Source organism: Emydura macquarii, unplaced genomic scaffold (genome assembly GCF_026122565.2).
Source record: "Emydura macquarii macquarii isolate MOO-44397 ecotype Brisbane River unplaced genomic scaffold, CSIRO-AGI_Emac_v2 contig_431, whole genome shotgun sequence".
Lineage (NCBI taxonomy): Eukaryota > Metazoa > Chordata > Testudines > Chelidae > Emydura > Emydura macquarii.
Window position 1 is genome coordinate 12089244 of NW_027130568.1, and position 16092 is coordinate 12105335.

The 16092-nt window shown below is 40.9% G+C and overlaps 1 protein-coding gene across 2 annotated transcripts in view; it reads right to left on the reverse strand.

Annotated features, from left to right (window-relative positions):
* Positions 1-16092, reverse strand: part of CARMIL1 (capping protein regulator and myosin 1 linker 1) — a 230025-nt gene that overhangs the window by 45155 nt on the left and 168778 nt on the right. For both annotated transcript variants that reach the window (XM_067537570.1, XM_067537568.1), the window contains exons 25-29: positions 14659-14787; positions 14224-14355; positions 8506-8681; positions 5252-5339; positions 2807-2956 (exon numbers count right to left, since the gene is read on the reverse strand). In XM_067537570.1, the coding sequence (XP_067393671.1) occupies positions 2807-2956; positions 5252-5339; positions 8506-8681; positions 14224-14355; positions 14659-14787 (675 nt within the window). The remainder of the gene's footprint in view (positions 1-2806; positions 2957-5251; positions 5340-8505; positions 8682-14223; positions 14356-14658; positions 14788-16092) is intronic.

The window sequence follows — 16092 nt, forward strand, 5'->3', positions numbered from 1 at the left end:
GTGACATGTTGGCTAAGAATCAAGGGCAAATAACTTCTGTATCATTGTAAATGTTCAGTGTTAAACACTCTAATTCTTTACATGCAGATAGTAGAAATAAAACTCAAAACTTCTATTTTTAGTAATGATTTTTAAAGCCACATTCCAGGCCTTCCTTTCCTTTCTATTCTGTCTCCTGATGCAAAAGGTTCAGAAATGAGTGGTAGCTGTCTTCTCTGGACTGGGCTGCTAGAGACTTCTCCTCATCCAACCACCCTCCATCACCTTGATTGTATCTAAATACATATCTCACAGGACTGCCGAAACACTGCAGGGGCCCATTTGCAGATGGACATGAACCAGCCCCTGCAGAACACTGGAGGTTTCAAGTTCAACATGTGCATTTCCCTCTCCAACAATTCCACGGCCTCCTCTATCAGAGGCGCTTGTTGGGGAAAAGGGATAGGTGTTTGTGGAAAGCATGGGCTGAGGCTCATGAACAAGCTGAACATCAAAGCTTAATTCAGTATGAGTGAGTCTGAGATTTGAAGAGACTATTTCACACAGCTCTGGTCTGTTTGAGCATTTAGATTGTAAGCATAAAAAACTACCTTAAATAGATGTTCCATGGACAAACAAGTCAATAATCTATATATTAACAAAGTTTTAGAAGCTGGGGTTAAGCAGCTATTCATCCAACACTAATAAAGTAATTATAACGGAAATCAAGTTATGGTTCCTAAGTCATGTGAATTTTTTACTCCCTCTCGGAACCTTTCAATAATATGTTTGTTTCTTACATTGACTAATTCCCAAAGCTGTCACTGATGCCACTTAAAAAGAGGTCCCACAGGATGAGCTCTTAAACATAAATGGCTTCGTGCAAACTATGAAATTGTAATATAATGGAGGCCTCTTCTTCACCACATCAATTACATATGCAAATTTTTTCAGGACCATGTCTGAAGTATATATGGAATTCACACAGTTAAAACAGATCCATCTGGAAATAGCTATGATATTACCTATTCTGGATGGAACTAGAAGCTAAGATATCTATTCTTAGGACACTTATAACAACAACAGTAAACTGACACCTGCACTGTGCAAGGCTGGTATGCCCACATTACTGAGTTTACCTCTCTGGGCACTTCCTATACAAGTGCACTCAATACCACAATGCAAAATGAAGGCACCTGGCTTGCAAAAACAGCCCTTATATGAAATTCCCAACTCAGGAATATATATTTGAAACTCGATACGTTCATTTTTGAACAAATGGAGCTTTCAGAACATGGAAGATCAGAGCTCCTGTATACAGTGTACTTATTTGAAATACAGCTTCGTTCTCCTTAGAAAGTGGGTGCCAGTGAGAATCAGAGCCACCAAGGGGGTTCAGTCATGTGATTAAGTTATATGGAAGGGGAGGAAGAGAAGGGATATTTAAATGCTCTTCAAAATAGCTGCTCTAGGGAAGGTACAAACAAATAGTTAATATTTAATATGTGACTTCATATTTTCATGTATTTTTAGATGAGCAAAAAAAAAAAGATAAAACACTAGTATGGTTCCCTCATATAACTGTATGATAACAGAGACAAAGGCTACCTTTCTTTTAAAAAACCCTACCGTGACAGCATTTTCATACTGAAAGCACAATTCTAAGAGCAGAAATTTCAATTACATATTTCTGCATACTAATCTGGTATGTTTAAATTCATTTACAGGCACAGTCAACCCTGTGCTGAATGTGACCTGTTTCATCACGCTGGCCCTCACGGCCAACATTAGGCACAATTATTAAACACCTAAACTGACTGTTGGCTGCAGAATACTTCTGGAACTCAAGAGCACTGGTGATGATACTCTTTGATGACTCTCGTAATAGCCAGTGCTCCAAAGGGAGAAAAATGGAATTTGTCGATGTTGATATACACAAAGGAAACTTTGGTTAGGTGTCAGGGTTGGGGGCGGAGACCACAGCTAATTTAAGTCGGTGCTTGGTGCATCCAATTACTGTCACCTCTACAGCAAATAAGACACTAAGAGGAAAATGTCCACAATGAGTTGGAAAAGAAATAGGGTAAAGAATATTAACTATAGTTTGCAGCCTACTGAAGTGCATCTTTAAAGATCCAAGATATGGCATGGAGCCCAGAAGTTATTTGTTTAAAATGTTTATGCAAATACTATATAAAAAGCTTCTAAGTGATTTACCAACACTAGTCCCATTGAATTTCAATGAGACATGTGCTCCTAAATCATGCAAGTGCCTTCAAAAATCTCAACCATCAGAGTTTAAGACTTCATCCATACATAAAAAAAAACATCTGCAGTTCATGGCTATCAGTATAATTTCTGGGTCACAAAAACTCATTATCTATCTTGATGGATTAGTGTCAAGTGGAATGATGACAGAGGCAGACAGAAGCATGTTGTGACAGGAAATAGCACACCAAAGCAGTATAGACTGATTTATTGCTGCAATCACAGCATCATATACCAGCAGCTCTGCGGAAGAGGTATCAGTTACATTAGCAGTATTGCATGAAGGTGTGTAAGAGATGTTATCTTGCAAGAGAAGGTATCTTGAATAGATACCAAGAAAAGGGATAATGGGCAAGGAAAAGGAAAGGGTTTTCCTTCCACACATCTATGATACCTGGTTTGGACAATTTTTTGTTTTATAGGCTACAACCATTTATTTTTATTTAAACAAATTCCTAATTTCAGTCCCTGATATAATAAAAAATGCCCACTGAAATTTGCATATGGACCCTTTTAAATTAGATTTTTAACCAATGGATTGAAGAAAAAAGTGTCTTACCATACAAGTGTCTAGATCCTCCAAACGTTCTATCTCAGTCAGATCCTCTACTGTGATGGTGGAGCGCTTAGTTGGTTTCTCTTCAGCTAATTCAATTTCTAGTGACTCCTGATGTGGAAGTGGCTTACCACGTCTGGTCAAATGGTCAGCCTAGAGACAAGGATCAAGAGATGAAACTACTGGTCAGAGTGGTTTCATTTAAAAAACGAAATGGAGTAGCTGTGTGCTGCCAGTGACAACAGGTGGTGAACAATGAGGAAGTTCAACTGTTTGCATCCAGGTCCCCGCCTCCCCCATCTTCCTGAAGAACTATCCAATCATCACACAACACAGGATGGAGATGGGGAGAAAAGAGGGCTAAGTAGGAGAGAATCACATAGTAAGAAACTCTCCTTATCCGCACTGTGGAAATAAAAAGACCCAGAGGAGGTAAAAGCCATAAAAATCATATACCTTACTGAACATTTCTAAGTCATTTCATTTAAAAGCTACTGCAACAAATGTACAAATTGCTGGCATACTCTACTGATGAAAAAAGTAGGACTGAATGATTTTCACTAATAAATGTAGGAAATTGCAGATGCCACCTCTTTTCTGAGCACAAAAAAACTGTGTGGCCAAAACGGGGTAACTATTTTGGACCTCATTATGATGGATAAGGATGAATAAATCACTGGACTGGAAGCTGGTGACTGCCTAGAGCCCAGTGATCGTGATCTGATTACATTCAATATGGGCAAACAGATAACAACACTTGGTGTTTTAAAAGGACTAATGTCTCACAGCTGAGGAAAATCATCAGTAAAGCGGACTGGGATGAAAAATTTAGACAAAAAATGTGAATGAAAATTGGGAGTTCTTTAAGAAGAGTTTATTAAATGGATCAAAAAAAGGCATGATTCGATAATCAAGAAAAAGGACAATTTTGGGTAAATATAAATATTATATCTTTATTATAAATTATTAATTATATCTAATTGCTGCCTTCACTTCTCCGCTGAACCAGGATGGCATTTACCGAAAGTTATCCTCTTTTTCTCTCTCAAACAAATGGAATAATGGGGAAGTAAAGAGCAATCAGTATAAATTAGAAATTATGAAATGTAGAAATTGATAAGGGAAGCTAAAGACATCAAGGATAAATTTATGTCTGGCAGGGCTAAGGAGGAGGGATTTTTTTTAAAGTATACTAGGAACAAAAGAAAGCTAAAAATGGTATAAGTCCATTAGTAGAAGGAGATATTAAAACTGTTAATGATACAGAAAAGGCAGAAGTGTTCAATATTGCTGTTTGCCAGAGGCTGGGAATGGCCAAAGGGATAGATCACTTGTTCTATTCATTCCCTCTGAAGCACCTGGCATTGGCCACTGTCGGACGACAGGATACTGGGTTAGATGGACTGTTGGTCTGACCCAGTATGGCCGTTCTTATGTTCTTACTGTGTATGATTTTTAAAGCTCTAACATAGAATGGGAGACAGGTTGATCTTGTGCTGAGTACTGTTTAGGACCATTTGAATTCGCTTGTTCCTAAAGTGTTCACACTTGAAAACAAAAGTTTCTGTTTCAGACTAGCCTCGCAATCTCAGAAAGGACTCTGTGTGAATCCTCAGCTGTTTTTAATGATACCTTGTGTAAAATTTCCCCTACCTGTAAACTTTGTTGCATATTTAATAAGCCTTAAAATTAATGTTTTTAATTAAATTCTCTCTCTCAAGAGTCCTTAATATGCCAAGATAATTTACATAGTAAGTGGTGGCATTCAGATAAAATGGTGACATAGAAAACAAGGTAGATAGAAATCTAACTGGATAGTTCCTAAGTGGAATTTCTGTGTGTTTCTTCAAATGTATGTACGTTCAATAGCTTTATACTTTGTTCTACAAAGGAAGCAATTCACAACAGCAGCAGCATCAATAATAGTAAAACAAATGTATCTTGTGTTGATAACGATGCAATCTATTTCCCTGATGAAAAATCTGGATGAGTAAGACAAAGCAGTGACAAAGCTGCTGCAATGCTGCTCCTATGCTTGGAATACTATTGACTCTCGGTGAACATTCTGGAAAGTTTTGGAAATGTGTGTGGGGTTTTTTTTGTTGCTATGCTGCCAGTCTTTTTTTATAGCTCTGTGCAATCTAGCATAAGCTCCTCCCTTTCTCATCAAACTTGGGTATGACTCCAAATCTTCTGTTTCCATATTTGGCTTCATATCTGATAATTCTTGCATGAAATAGTAAGGCAGCTAAGCAATGCAGCTTCTTCTGCAGCTGTTTTCTCCTTAAACCAGGACTACTCACCCTATGACCATGTTTCAAATGATGCTGCTGCTGAAAATTAGGCAATTTAAGAAATGCAACTGTGAGAAGAAGAAAGTGAACAAGTCATGACTGACGCCGTGGTGGTAAGATGCCCTGAACTACTCAGAATTGTGCAAACACTCACCAGTTTATGATGGCAATGTGAAAGTGCATCCAGGATTTCATCTACAATTCGGTCAGATAGGAAAGAGGCCACTATCAGCTTCACTTCACTGTGTGAACATTGAAAATGAGAACAGAGTAACTTTTAATTCACATAAGAGAACTCTGGCATCCCTGACTAGCTCTGTGGTGTGAAGATTATCTGTGACCCTGCTACTGCCTTTGAAAATGAAACACACAGATGTGCAAGTAGAAGGACTGAACACTCCAGAAATAACTCATGGATCCTGCAATACACACAAGAACTCCTGGACCATTTTCAACCTGCTTCTAACATTTTTCTAATGGCAGAAACAAAAACACCTGGCTACGGGAGAACTTAACAAGAACTGTATGTTCAGATTTGCTAAGGAACAATACACACATTGATGTTAGAGAAGACAAAGCTGGTCTGGACTGAATTCAGACAGCTTCCCCTGTGTTAAGTCTTATTTTACCTAACAATTACACTCCATACACATTTCCCTCTCCTTTTTGTACCCTTCTGTCAGCCAAATTGTTTCTGCAACCTGCCATGACCATTCCTGGGCTGCAAATTGTTTGTGATTTTACTTTAAATAACTAGTTTCTGCCTTACAGATTTTGTTTCAGACAGTCCCATGTATTTAGCATTCAACAGCAATGGGTGGAACACAGACTCACCGATATATTTAACATGACATCAGTGCTATACACATTGGGCTTGCCTTCACTGCAACTGATAGCTTGAGTTACTATACTTTAGTTACTCCACTCGGGCACGCTTAACTCAAATTAAAGCAGCCGCACTTCAAAAACACACTCAGGCCACACATGATTTGTCTACTCTGCAGCTGGGAACAAGCCCCCCAGCCCAGGTAGACAGACCTGAGCTAGTGGGGCTCAAACTAGGGCACTAAAAGTAGTAGTGTGGATGTTGTGGCTTGGATGGCAGCTCACAAGCCCGACCAACCCCTAAATGGCTAGGCTGAGCCTCCGTAGGAGCAATAGAGTCCACGCTGCTATCTTTAGCTTGTTAGCTCAAGCCCCTCTACTGTGAGTCTGTCCCCCCCAGGGCTGGGGGGCTCAGTCCCAGCTGCAGTGCAGCTATACCCACAGAATGACTTGATTAGCAGCACAGAGTGACTTGATTAGCAGAGTGACTGGATTAGCAGATGAGGCATTGCGCTGACTTGAGCTGCAGCGTGCAGCTGCATCCCCAATTCATTAATAGCTTGTGTGTCGGCAGCACTTCAGCTTCAAACCCACCGCTGTGCACTGGCCAGTTAAAAAGAATTTAAAACACTTTACTCGACTTCGGGAATGTCTACGCTACGAATTTAAGTTGACCTATGTTAAGTTGACTTACATCCACTGCAGTGATTACTCTCAGGCAGCTCTGCGCAACTCCCCCTGGGAGCCCAGCTGCCCATGTGGCTTCTGCCTTTGGTGGGGTGATCCATACCTGGAGTCCAGCTGCCGTGGGGAGCGATACCATAGGGTGGAGGGATAGCAGGGCTCCTCATGGGGAGCTCGGGCAGGAGTCTGGGTGACAGCTCGCCTTGGACTGGAGACCTGGCAGCAGCCCAGTTGAGGAGCTGGCTTTCTTGTCAATTTCACAGCTCTAGGGGAGCTGTGAAATTGACAAGAATGACAGCCAACAGCTGATGTAAGAAAGGCAGTGTCTACACAGACACTGTTACCCTAACTACGCCAACATAAACATGCCTGGAAATTTCATAGGAGCCTATGGGAATGAGGCACCCAACTCCTATTTTAATTCAATTAATTTGGGGTCTGAGCTCCCATAAACCACTTTTGAGAATCCAATCCCATATTAAGAGTTTTCAGTAAGAAAACAATGTGAGGAGAATTGGTCTGTGTGTCACCAGACCCACTAGCTGGGACTTCCTTGTAATAAATTGATGCGTACTGTTAATAATATAAGGTAGAAGAACATGTGGCTAATGTGCTAGGAAAAAAAAAAACTCCACAGCTATTTACAATTTGTAATTTAAAAAAAGTCCTTTCATGGCTTTCACTAGTATCAGAATGTATATTTAAGTCTGCAATACCTATGTTTTCAGCTGCTTATATCTTTTCTTGACAACATTTCCTTTGGGGCCTGAAAATGTTCATGACTGGTCTCAAGGCAAAGGTGATTTTTTTTTTTTTTTTTTTAATTGTGAGGAGGGAGGGAGGGAGGATCAGAAGAGAAAGAAGTTTAATTCATCTGCTCTTGAATTTGACAAGAGTAAAGAGGAAAAAGCCCACACTTCCCATTAAAAAACAAAATCTAAATACACTAGTTTAGCCATGGGTACTGCAATTTTACTGCATTTTGAAAAGCTCACGTATCTAAGTTTTAATGCTTTACAAATCAATTTTTTCTTTTCCCATTGGAAAGATACAACCATCACAATGCACAATGACATGCTTTTGCTGTTAACCCTGCCTAGCAGAAAACTGTCTCCATCGAATAGCAGCCATAAAGTTTAAGTTTCCTACCTCCTGAGCTTGACCATATGGTACCTCTTCTATATGCTCTAGTATATATTTAATAAAGAAAAATATAATAAAACCCGCTCAGAATCTCATCTTTTGAAAATGATGAATTAAAAGCAGTTTAAAGTATATACCTGCTCCTGTGTCCCCCTTTCCATTTTAGTGTTTTGAATATCCTATTTTCAAATTTTAAAATGTGTTTGTCTGACCCTTGATGCTGTGCAAAACTCCCCCACCCCACACACAAAAGGGTTAAATGACTTCCAACTACATAAGGAGAATGGCAAAATCAGCAATACACAATGCGTTATTAAATACACAAAACAAAGAAAGTGATAAAGTGGAAAGTCCTATTTGTTATCCTCTAATTTTCCTTCACTTATAGTAATCTTAGGAGTTAATAGTAACAATAATAGAAAAAAATTTTCAGACATATGATTTTTACATTGATTGTGTTCCTTAAAGCCACAGAAATAACAAGGAAAACAGGAATACCAAATACTACATATATGCTATATGACCCAGTTAACTTTGTTGTAGAAGCCTAAATATTAGCATTTCCTGGACCAAGTTGATTGGCCAGTATGGTGACATACCAGTTTCTATAAGAATTCTTATGCAGCCTTGTGATCTATGTTCAGAAAACATACTGATATACATATACACAAGCAATAAAGAAATACAACACAATACATGATCTTTAACCATAGTCACTATATTTATGTACAGGTTTCACTGTGCTTTTAAACATACCTAATTTTATTGAGGATATCAATTCCAGACTGCTCCAAGAGCACATTTTTAACAAAGGTACGTGGAATGGAAATCTTCTCAGTGCTGGCCTCAATCAGGTCTTGCCGTATATGGGTTTTCTTCATCACATTTGGGCAAAGATTCTCAGCTGCGTCCACCATAGACTCAAGCAGCGCCTGTAGCACAAAGTGAGAGAAAACAGTAAGTGCTCCCTCAGAAAATCCACAAGACCATGTGCGGCTGCTTTTGTTGAAGGAGAGATCATAGCACTCTACAAGTCTTTTTAAAACTGGGGCCACCTTTGGGATTCATCTAACAGTTGAAAATTGAAAGCATTTACAGAACAAAACGGAGAGAAACAGCTTGCCTGTTTTAATAACCTAACACACTGAACATGTTTTTTTAAAAATATAAAACAGTTACAACTAGAGAAAACTATATTTGTTTTATTATCAGAACAATACATCTGTTCCCATTGTGCACTGCCAGTACTACCTCTTCATTTTTAAGAAGCTAAAGATAACTCTGTTGTAGATGTCTAATAAACCTTCCAAAGGTAAGATAAGCTAATCTGTGCTCAATCGCAATTTTCTTTAGCAGTCCAACCCTTCTTGTTTAAAAGGCATCAGTCTCCTCAGATGGGAATGGCAACAACTGTGAACATTTGTGTGTCCCTTGAATTTCTTAGCTGCAGGCTCAGAAATAGACAGAGGTACATTGTCTGAGAGGTGTGCAGGAATCTACCTGAAACTAGAATTTTTAAAGTTTGAACATTTTAAAATCAATTTTCAGAGAAAGCACCTTTTAAAAACCTATAACCAATTTTTTTTTAAAAATCCCCTCCCCGACTTTTTTTTTGGGGGGGAAGGGGAGGGGGCTTTTGTGCTTCCCTGTTGATGTTTAGAAGAATCTTCCTTCCATCTGGGCCTGAGAGTGTGTGGATTGATCCCCACTGTTGCTAGTACTTGCAATTTTATCCCAAGACTCAATACATTAGCTGTTGTTCTTAAGGCCCAGCTCCTAGAATCAAGTGGTAACCCATGAGAATCTCAATATATATATATATATGTGTATGTATTTGTGAATGATTGGGCCAGGCAATACGGTCATACTCCTCCAGATTCAAATTTTTTCATATCTTTCCTAAAGTGTGGTGCCCAGAATTGGTCACACTACTCCAGCTGAGGGCACATCAGTGCCTAGTAGAGTGGTACAATTGCCTCCTGTGGCTTACATATGACACTCCTGTTAATACACTCCAGAATCATATTAGCATTTTTGCAGCTGCATCGCATTGTTGACTCAGATTCAATTTGTGATTCACTATAACTCCCAGAACCTTTTCAGCAGTACTACCACCTAGTCACTTATTCACCATTTTGTAGTTGATTTAGAATCAGAGTTGGAAGGGACCTCAGGAGGTCATCTAGTCCAATCCCCTGCTCAAAGCAGGACTAACCTCAGCTAACTAATCCGCAGCTTAAAAACCTCAAAAGATGGAGATTCCACCACCTCCCTAGGTAACGCATTCCAGTGCTTCACCACCCTCCTAGAGAAAAACTTTTTCCTAATATCCAATCAAGACCTCCCCAACTGCAACTTGAGACCATTGCTCCTTGTTCTGTCATCTGCCACCACTGAGAACAGCCTTGCTCCACCCTCCCTGGAACCCCCTTTTAGGTAGTTAAAGGCTGCTATCAAATCCCCCCTCATTCTTCTCTTCTGCAGGCTAAACAAGCCTAGTTCCCTGAGCCTCTCCTCATACGTCTTGTGCTCCAGCCCCCTAATCATTTTTGTTGCCCTCCGCTGGACTCTCTCCAACTTCTCCACATCCTTGTTATAGTGGGGGGCACTTTTTTTTATTGAATTACAGAATTCAGACCCGTTCTCCAGTTTGTCAAAGTCACTTTGAATTCTAATCCTGTCCTCCAAAGTGCTTGCAACCTCTCCCAGCATGATGTCATCTGCAAATTTTAAATATTCACCACTCCATTATCCAAATAATTAATTAAAATATTGAATTGAATTTTAGACCCAGGACTGATTCCTGCGGGACTGTACTAACTACCATCTCCCAGTCTAACAGCGAACCATTGATAACTACTCTTTGGTTGCACACCTACTTTATAATAATTTCATCGAGACCCCATTTCCCTTGTTTGCTTATGAGAATGTCACGTGGGACTGTGTCAAAAGCCTTACTAAAATCAAGATATGGTCTCTTCTGGCCTTAAAGTCTATGAGACAAAGGCGTTTCTGAGGAGGATTGGATGAAACAGTCCTCTAGGCCATAGTTTCTCAACCTGTGGTATGCGTACCCCTGGGTACACGAGACACAGGCAGGGGGTACCCGGAGAAAAACAGAGAGAAGGGGAGGAGGGCAGCAGCAGCCTGCTTCCTACCCAGTCCCAACTCCCAGCTAGGAGTTGTGTGGCAGCCCCTGGCTTCTCGGGAAGATGGGAGGCAGCCCACGCTTCCTGCCCAGTCACAGCTCCCAGTTGGGAGGTGGGCAGCAGCTGCCACAGTCCCGGAAAGCCAGGTTGCAGCCCCCCACCCCCTTCTCGCTGGGTCCCAGGTCCCAGCTGGGAGGTAGGTGGCAGCCGCCAGCTTTTGGGGAAGGCTCACGGCAGCCACCTGCTTCCCACCCAGTTGCAGCTCCCAGCTGGGAGGCAGGCAGCAGCCGCTAGCTTCAGAGGGAGGTGGGCAGCAGCCGCCCGCTTCCCACTGGGTCCCAGATCCCAGGTAGGAGCCTGGTGGCAGCCTCCTGCGTCTCGTGAGCTGGGCTCGCAGCTGGGTGGCAGCCACCGACACCCTGGCTCCGAGCCGAGGGACAGCCTCCCACGCCCTGGCTTGAAGATGGGTAGCAGCCACCTGCCCACATCCCTGGGTCCCAGCTGGCGCGGAAGCCTCTTCTGCCCCAGCCCGGATTGGGTGGCAGTTGCCCAACTCCCAAGCTGGCAGCTGGTGCAACTTGCCCAGGTGGCAGCCCCCCTCCCTGGCTCAAAGCCCAGTGCCCAGAAAACTTGTCAATTTCACTGTTCTATAACAGCTCCAGATTTTACCAGTTACCCTCTTTTCCTCTCTCTCTCGCTCTTGCCCTCCTTCCCTGTCTCTCTCTCTCTCACCCCTTCCTCCTCTCAAATCTATGGCAAAAAATTTGGTGCGGTGCTTTATATTCCCCAGCACTGGCATGCCACTCAAAGCCTCCTAGCATTGGCCAGCATCACCTCTAGCCCAGGTACATACTTGAGTTGTGCACTCCTGGTGTAAAGGTGGTAACCCTACCCACACTAGATCTGACATCTGTCACATCACGGCCCTATATACTCAGCCCTTCTTCCAACATATGGCTCACATTAGTCTGTAAATATAAAATCGGGTGGAAAATTGAGTGTTGGAGTACTTATTAAAATTTTCAGAAGTTAGGGGGTACTTGCTACCTAAAAGGTTGAGAAACACTGCCCTAGGCCGTATAAGAATCTCTTCTGTTGCTTCAGGATCTTGGCTCTTGCCTGAGGTCTTCATTGGCTAAATAAATAACATTTTTGTTCCTTGCATCAGCAGGTGACTTTGCCTGCGGTGAAACTCTGCAAGTTCCTGCAGAGTATTATCTAAGAACTCTGCTGCAATTTCTATTTCCCTGGTTGTCTCACTAACTTCAAGCTGCTGCTACTTCTTTCATTCCTCCCTTCACCTCCCCTACCTTCCCTTTCAGGGAAAAATTCCATTTCCCATTTGTTGAAAGGTTCTTTCCCAGCTTACACGGGCTACTTCCTGAAAAGGTGTGCTCTTGTTGCTATGGAAACTGAAGTCAAAACCAGAGCTTCAATTAGAATACTTCTGGCACAGTTTCTGACCTGAGCACATGGCTGCAAATAAGGCTCATTTACATAAACTCCTTTGTGGGTTCATAAATAAATGGTAAACTCCAAGAGAGTTCTTGAACCAGCAGAAACAATCCAAGAAAACAAAAAAAAAGTGACTAATCCCCTTCTCAAATTTAAAAAAAAAAAAAAAATCTTCAACCTTGCCTGATAGATTGACACCTAAGTATATATAGAGGATTTTCACTTTATAGCTATCTATAAGACACTTAGCAGACCTTTGGTGCTATACAAATAACAGAAGTAACTGTAAAAGTTTACTAAACTTGACCTAAAAAAGTGCCATTCGCTTTAAAGATGTGTAAGCATAAATGAGAATAACACCCTGCCTCAATCTTAAACCACAATACAACCAAGCAATGCATCTGTAAATGAAATCCTAAATGTAGCTTTTCTTTGACCAGGCTGTTTAAAATGCACAGGACTTACTTAAATGCATCAGTCCTGCACAGAGAACAGACCTGATTATGCATATTTCAATGACTAAGCCTGGAAACTCTATAGCCAAGAACCCTGTGGAGAGATTAGCTTCACCTCTACAAGCTCTTATGCGAAGAAGAGATTTAAAATAAAAACTGACACATAGAATCCTCACCTTATTTCACATAAAGGAGAGAGGGGAACAAAACAGTCTATAATCTTCAACATTTTCCTCTTCATTAACTTTTTTAATTTAGGAAAAGTAATTAGTAATGTGCTATTATTACTGTTCTTCATTACATTCCCACTTACTAAAACATTTTATTTTTGTCTCAGATGAATGAAGTCTAATCTGCATTTTCAGATTCCTTGATAAGCTTAAATATAGTCAAACATAGCCTGGTTCCTTTTTAGTGAGCAGAAGTACACTGTGAATGGTTTGCCCTTCCCTCCTCCCTCAACCACATTCTTATACTTATCAAATGTTCCTTCATTCACAGTGTTGCAAAAATCTTCCATCTTGCCCCTTTGCTGGACCTAATGCAGATCTCTCTTTTTTTTTTTTTTTTTATTTAAAACACATGAACTATATAGGATGCACATTTCTTCTTCAACTCCTTTAACTACATTACAGCATCTAGTTTATAGTTTGAAACGATTAAGCAGGTGGGAAGCTGAGTGATTGGATATTTAGGGATTAATTCCCATTTGAAGAATCACAGGTTTGGTAAGAAACATTTCAGAGGATACCCTTGAAAACATGGACACAACAACTCACTAGGCACTCCTGAAAGCCTTGTGGTAAACTCACGCAAGCCAAAGGACAAAAGTGGAATTGATGCGACTGATTTACAGATCAAGTTTCTGCCGGTGGATCCTGGGTTGAAGGACCCCAGTAGTGGAATCTTTATAGCACATGCTGCTCAGAACTTCCACTCCATTGGGGCACCTGGACTGGCAAGTACATCCCATAAGGTTTCTAGGGGCCTGGGAGAGGCACTGATTCAGCATAACGTTCCTACAGTCTCAGCTGCAACCTAAAAGTTGCCCTCCTGTGGCGAAACCCCAAGACAGGACGGAGATGCCAATATCCCATTGGCACATCTATCAGGCTTAATATAAGGTGATGTACCCCTCCTCCTTTTCTTTCTATGCCAAACATTTAGGTTAATTTTCTACTCCTTACAAAGACAATTTTCTTAGTGGTTAGCCATCCGGATAATAAACACATAACATTCCAAAATTAACATCAAGAATGCAACTGAAGTTCGATGGGTTTTCTAGTTCTCGTAACATGCTTGAGAGATACTCTTGTGTTTACAATAGCAATAGAAAATCTTGATGCAATTGCACACTTCTATTTAGTTATTATTTGTACATGCAAGGTGTATTAGAAAAAAACCTATCTGCAGACCTTGAGTTGTTCATCCACAACCCTCGTGACTTCCCCAGCCATGGATTCCAGTGTCTCCTGTATCGGATTGGATAATGAGCCATTCAGTCCTGCCCAAGAAGCTCCGCCAAGATGGTACAGATTTGGTAATAGCTGTAAAATAGAAACAACAACTTTTAAAATTAGCTTCTCAGCCAACTACCTTCAAACCTGAACAAAGGGATGGAAAGGACTATATTCATTTAAATATTTATTAAAAGTTAATTTTTAAATAAAAACCTGTTCAGATCCTTTAAAAATACTCTCATATGATACATTATTATAGGTCCCTGAAAAAGAGAGGGACTTTGCATGTACTTAAGTGTTTTGCTGAATCAGGGCTATAGTTCTTTTACCAAGCTTTTTACATTAAACCTCATCAGCCTAACCAACTATTAAATGCTCAGAAGGTCTTACTGTTTTGGAGTTCTTAGCATCCCGCATAAGCCTTTCTGCAGATTTCAGGTCTTCCTGTATAGCATCCACACCACAGTTTCTTAAGGAGTTGAGATGATCTTGCACTTTAACACATATTCTGTCAATCATCTACTCAAAACAAAAGGAAAAAATGAAGAGATAATAGTAGATGTAAAAATAGACAAGGAGTTAAATTGCAAAGAAGCGACGCTGAACAAACCAAGTTAAATATCAGTCTTTTGTTGGATTTAGTCCCGATTCCAAATCAAAATGAACATGGTGAGAGTTGCTGCTAGGATGCAAAAGCACTAGAAATGCATGATCGGAGTGTGTGTGTGTACATACGTTCCTGGTTTAAAAATACACATATACAAAAAATATACATATATATCTTACTATTGTAAAAAAGGGATCCAAACAAGCCACCACCAAGGTCACAGGAAATCATTTACATGCAAAAGATAGTAATGAAATAGATGAATTACGACTAAAATAAAATAAAAAGACATTGCAGTTTTTAATGCCAGTACAGCCTTGTGCACCCTCTTCTCTGTCAAGAAGGTGGAAAATTCTTGAAGGCTCTAATAATACAATATTGTCACATGTGCTTTGCCACATAATGGAGGGAGAGAAAAAAAAACTCAATCAAAAGGCATAAAACATTTGTAAAGAGAAAGTAAGAGGAGACAATCATTTTACCGGTTTTGCTAAGGCCCCCTTTCTCTAGCCTTCTCTATTCCTCCATTTGCTTTAGAGTTTCACTGGCGCACAAAGGGAGTTAGACAGTTTCAACGTAAAAGCCATTTTGTCACATCCATCTTCCGCCACCCGCTCTGATGGTGTATCGGGGGTGTCTAAGAGAGGCTTGCCTGGGAGTAGGCACTGTGTTGGTCTGCCATAGATCACCCTACGCTCCCTTTGCTGGCCCTCTTTCAAGCTCTGGTGTAGGAGGTATGCCATGGTGGGAGTGCCCGAGTTATAGCGCTTGCCATTACAGCCTCTCTGGCTTCTGTTGCAGGCCACAGGCAGCACTGGGAAAGCTGCTCTAACCTAGAGCAGCACTCAGAACTACCTAAGTTACACCCGGGGCCTTTTTAGCCCATGCAGCAGCTGAGAACCTGGAGGCCACAAAGGAGGCTTAAAAAGTCATCCTTTTCCTCACTTCCCCTGGACTGAACTTTCTGTGCTGCAGCCCCTGGAGACACAGCAGAGAACATGATTCTCTCTTGCTGGCTCACTCAGTTTAGGTTTTTGCACAGCACTTGTCAGTGTAGCATGTAGGTGCTTCTGCAAAATATGGTCTTTCTGCAGCTTCCTCAGGACAGAATTGAGCAGTGACAACTTTTTAAAAAACAACCAGGCTGGAAAAGCCCAATGCTTCTCTCAGTTACACTGGCATTCACAAAGCAGAATTTGGCCCTGAGGCAGATGTTT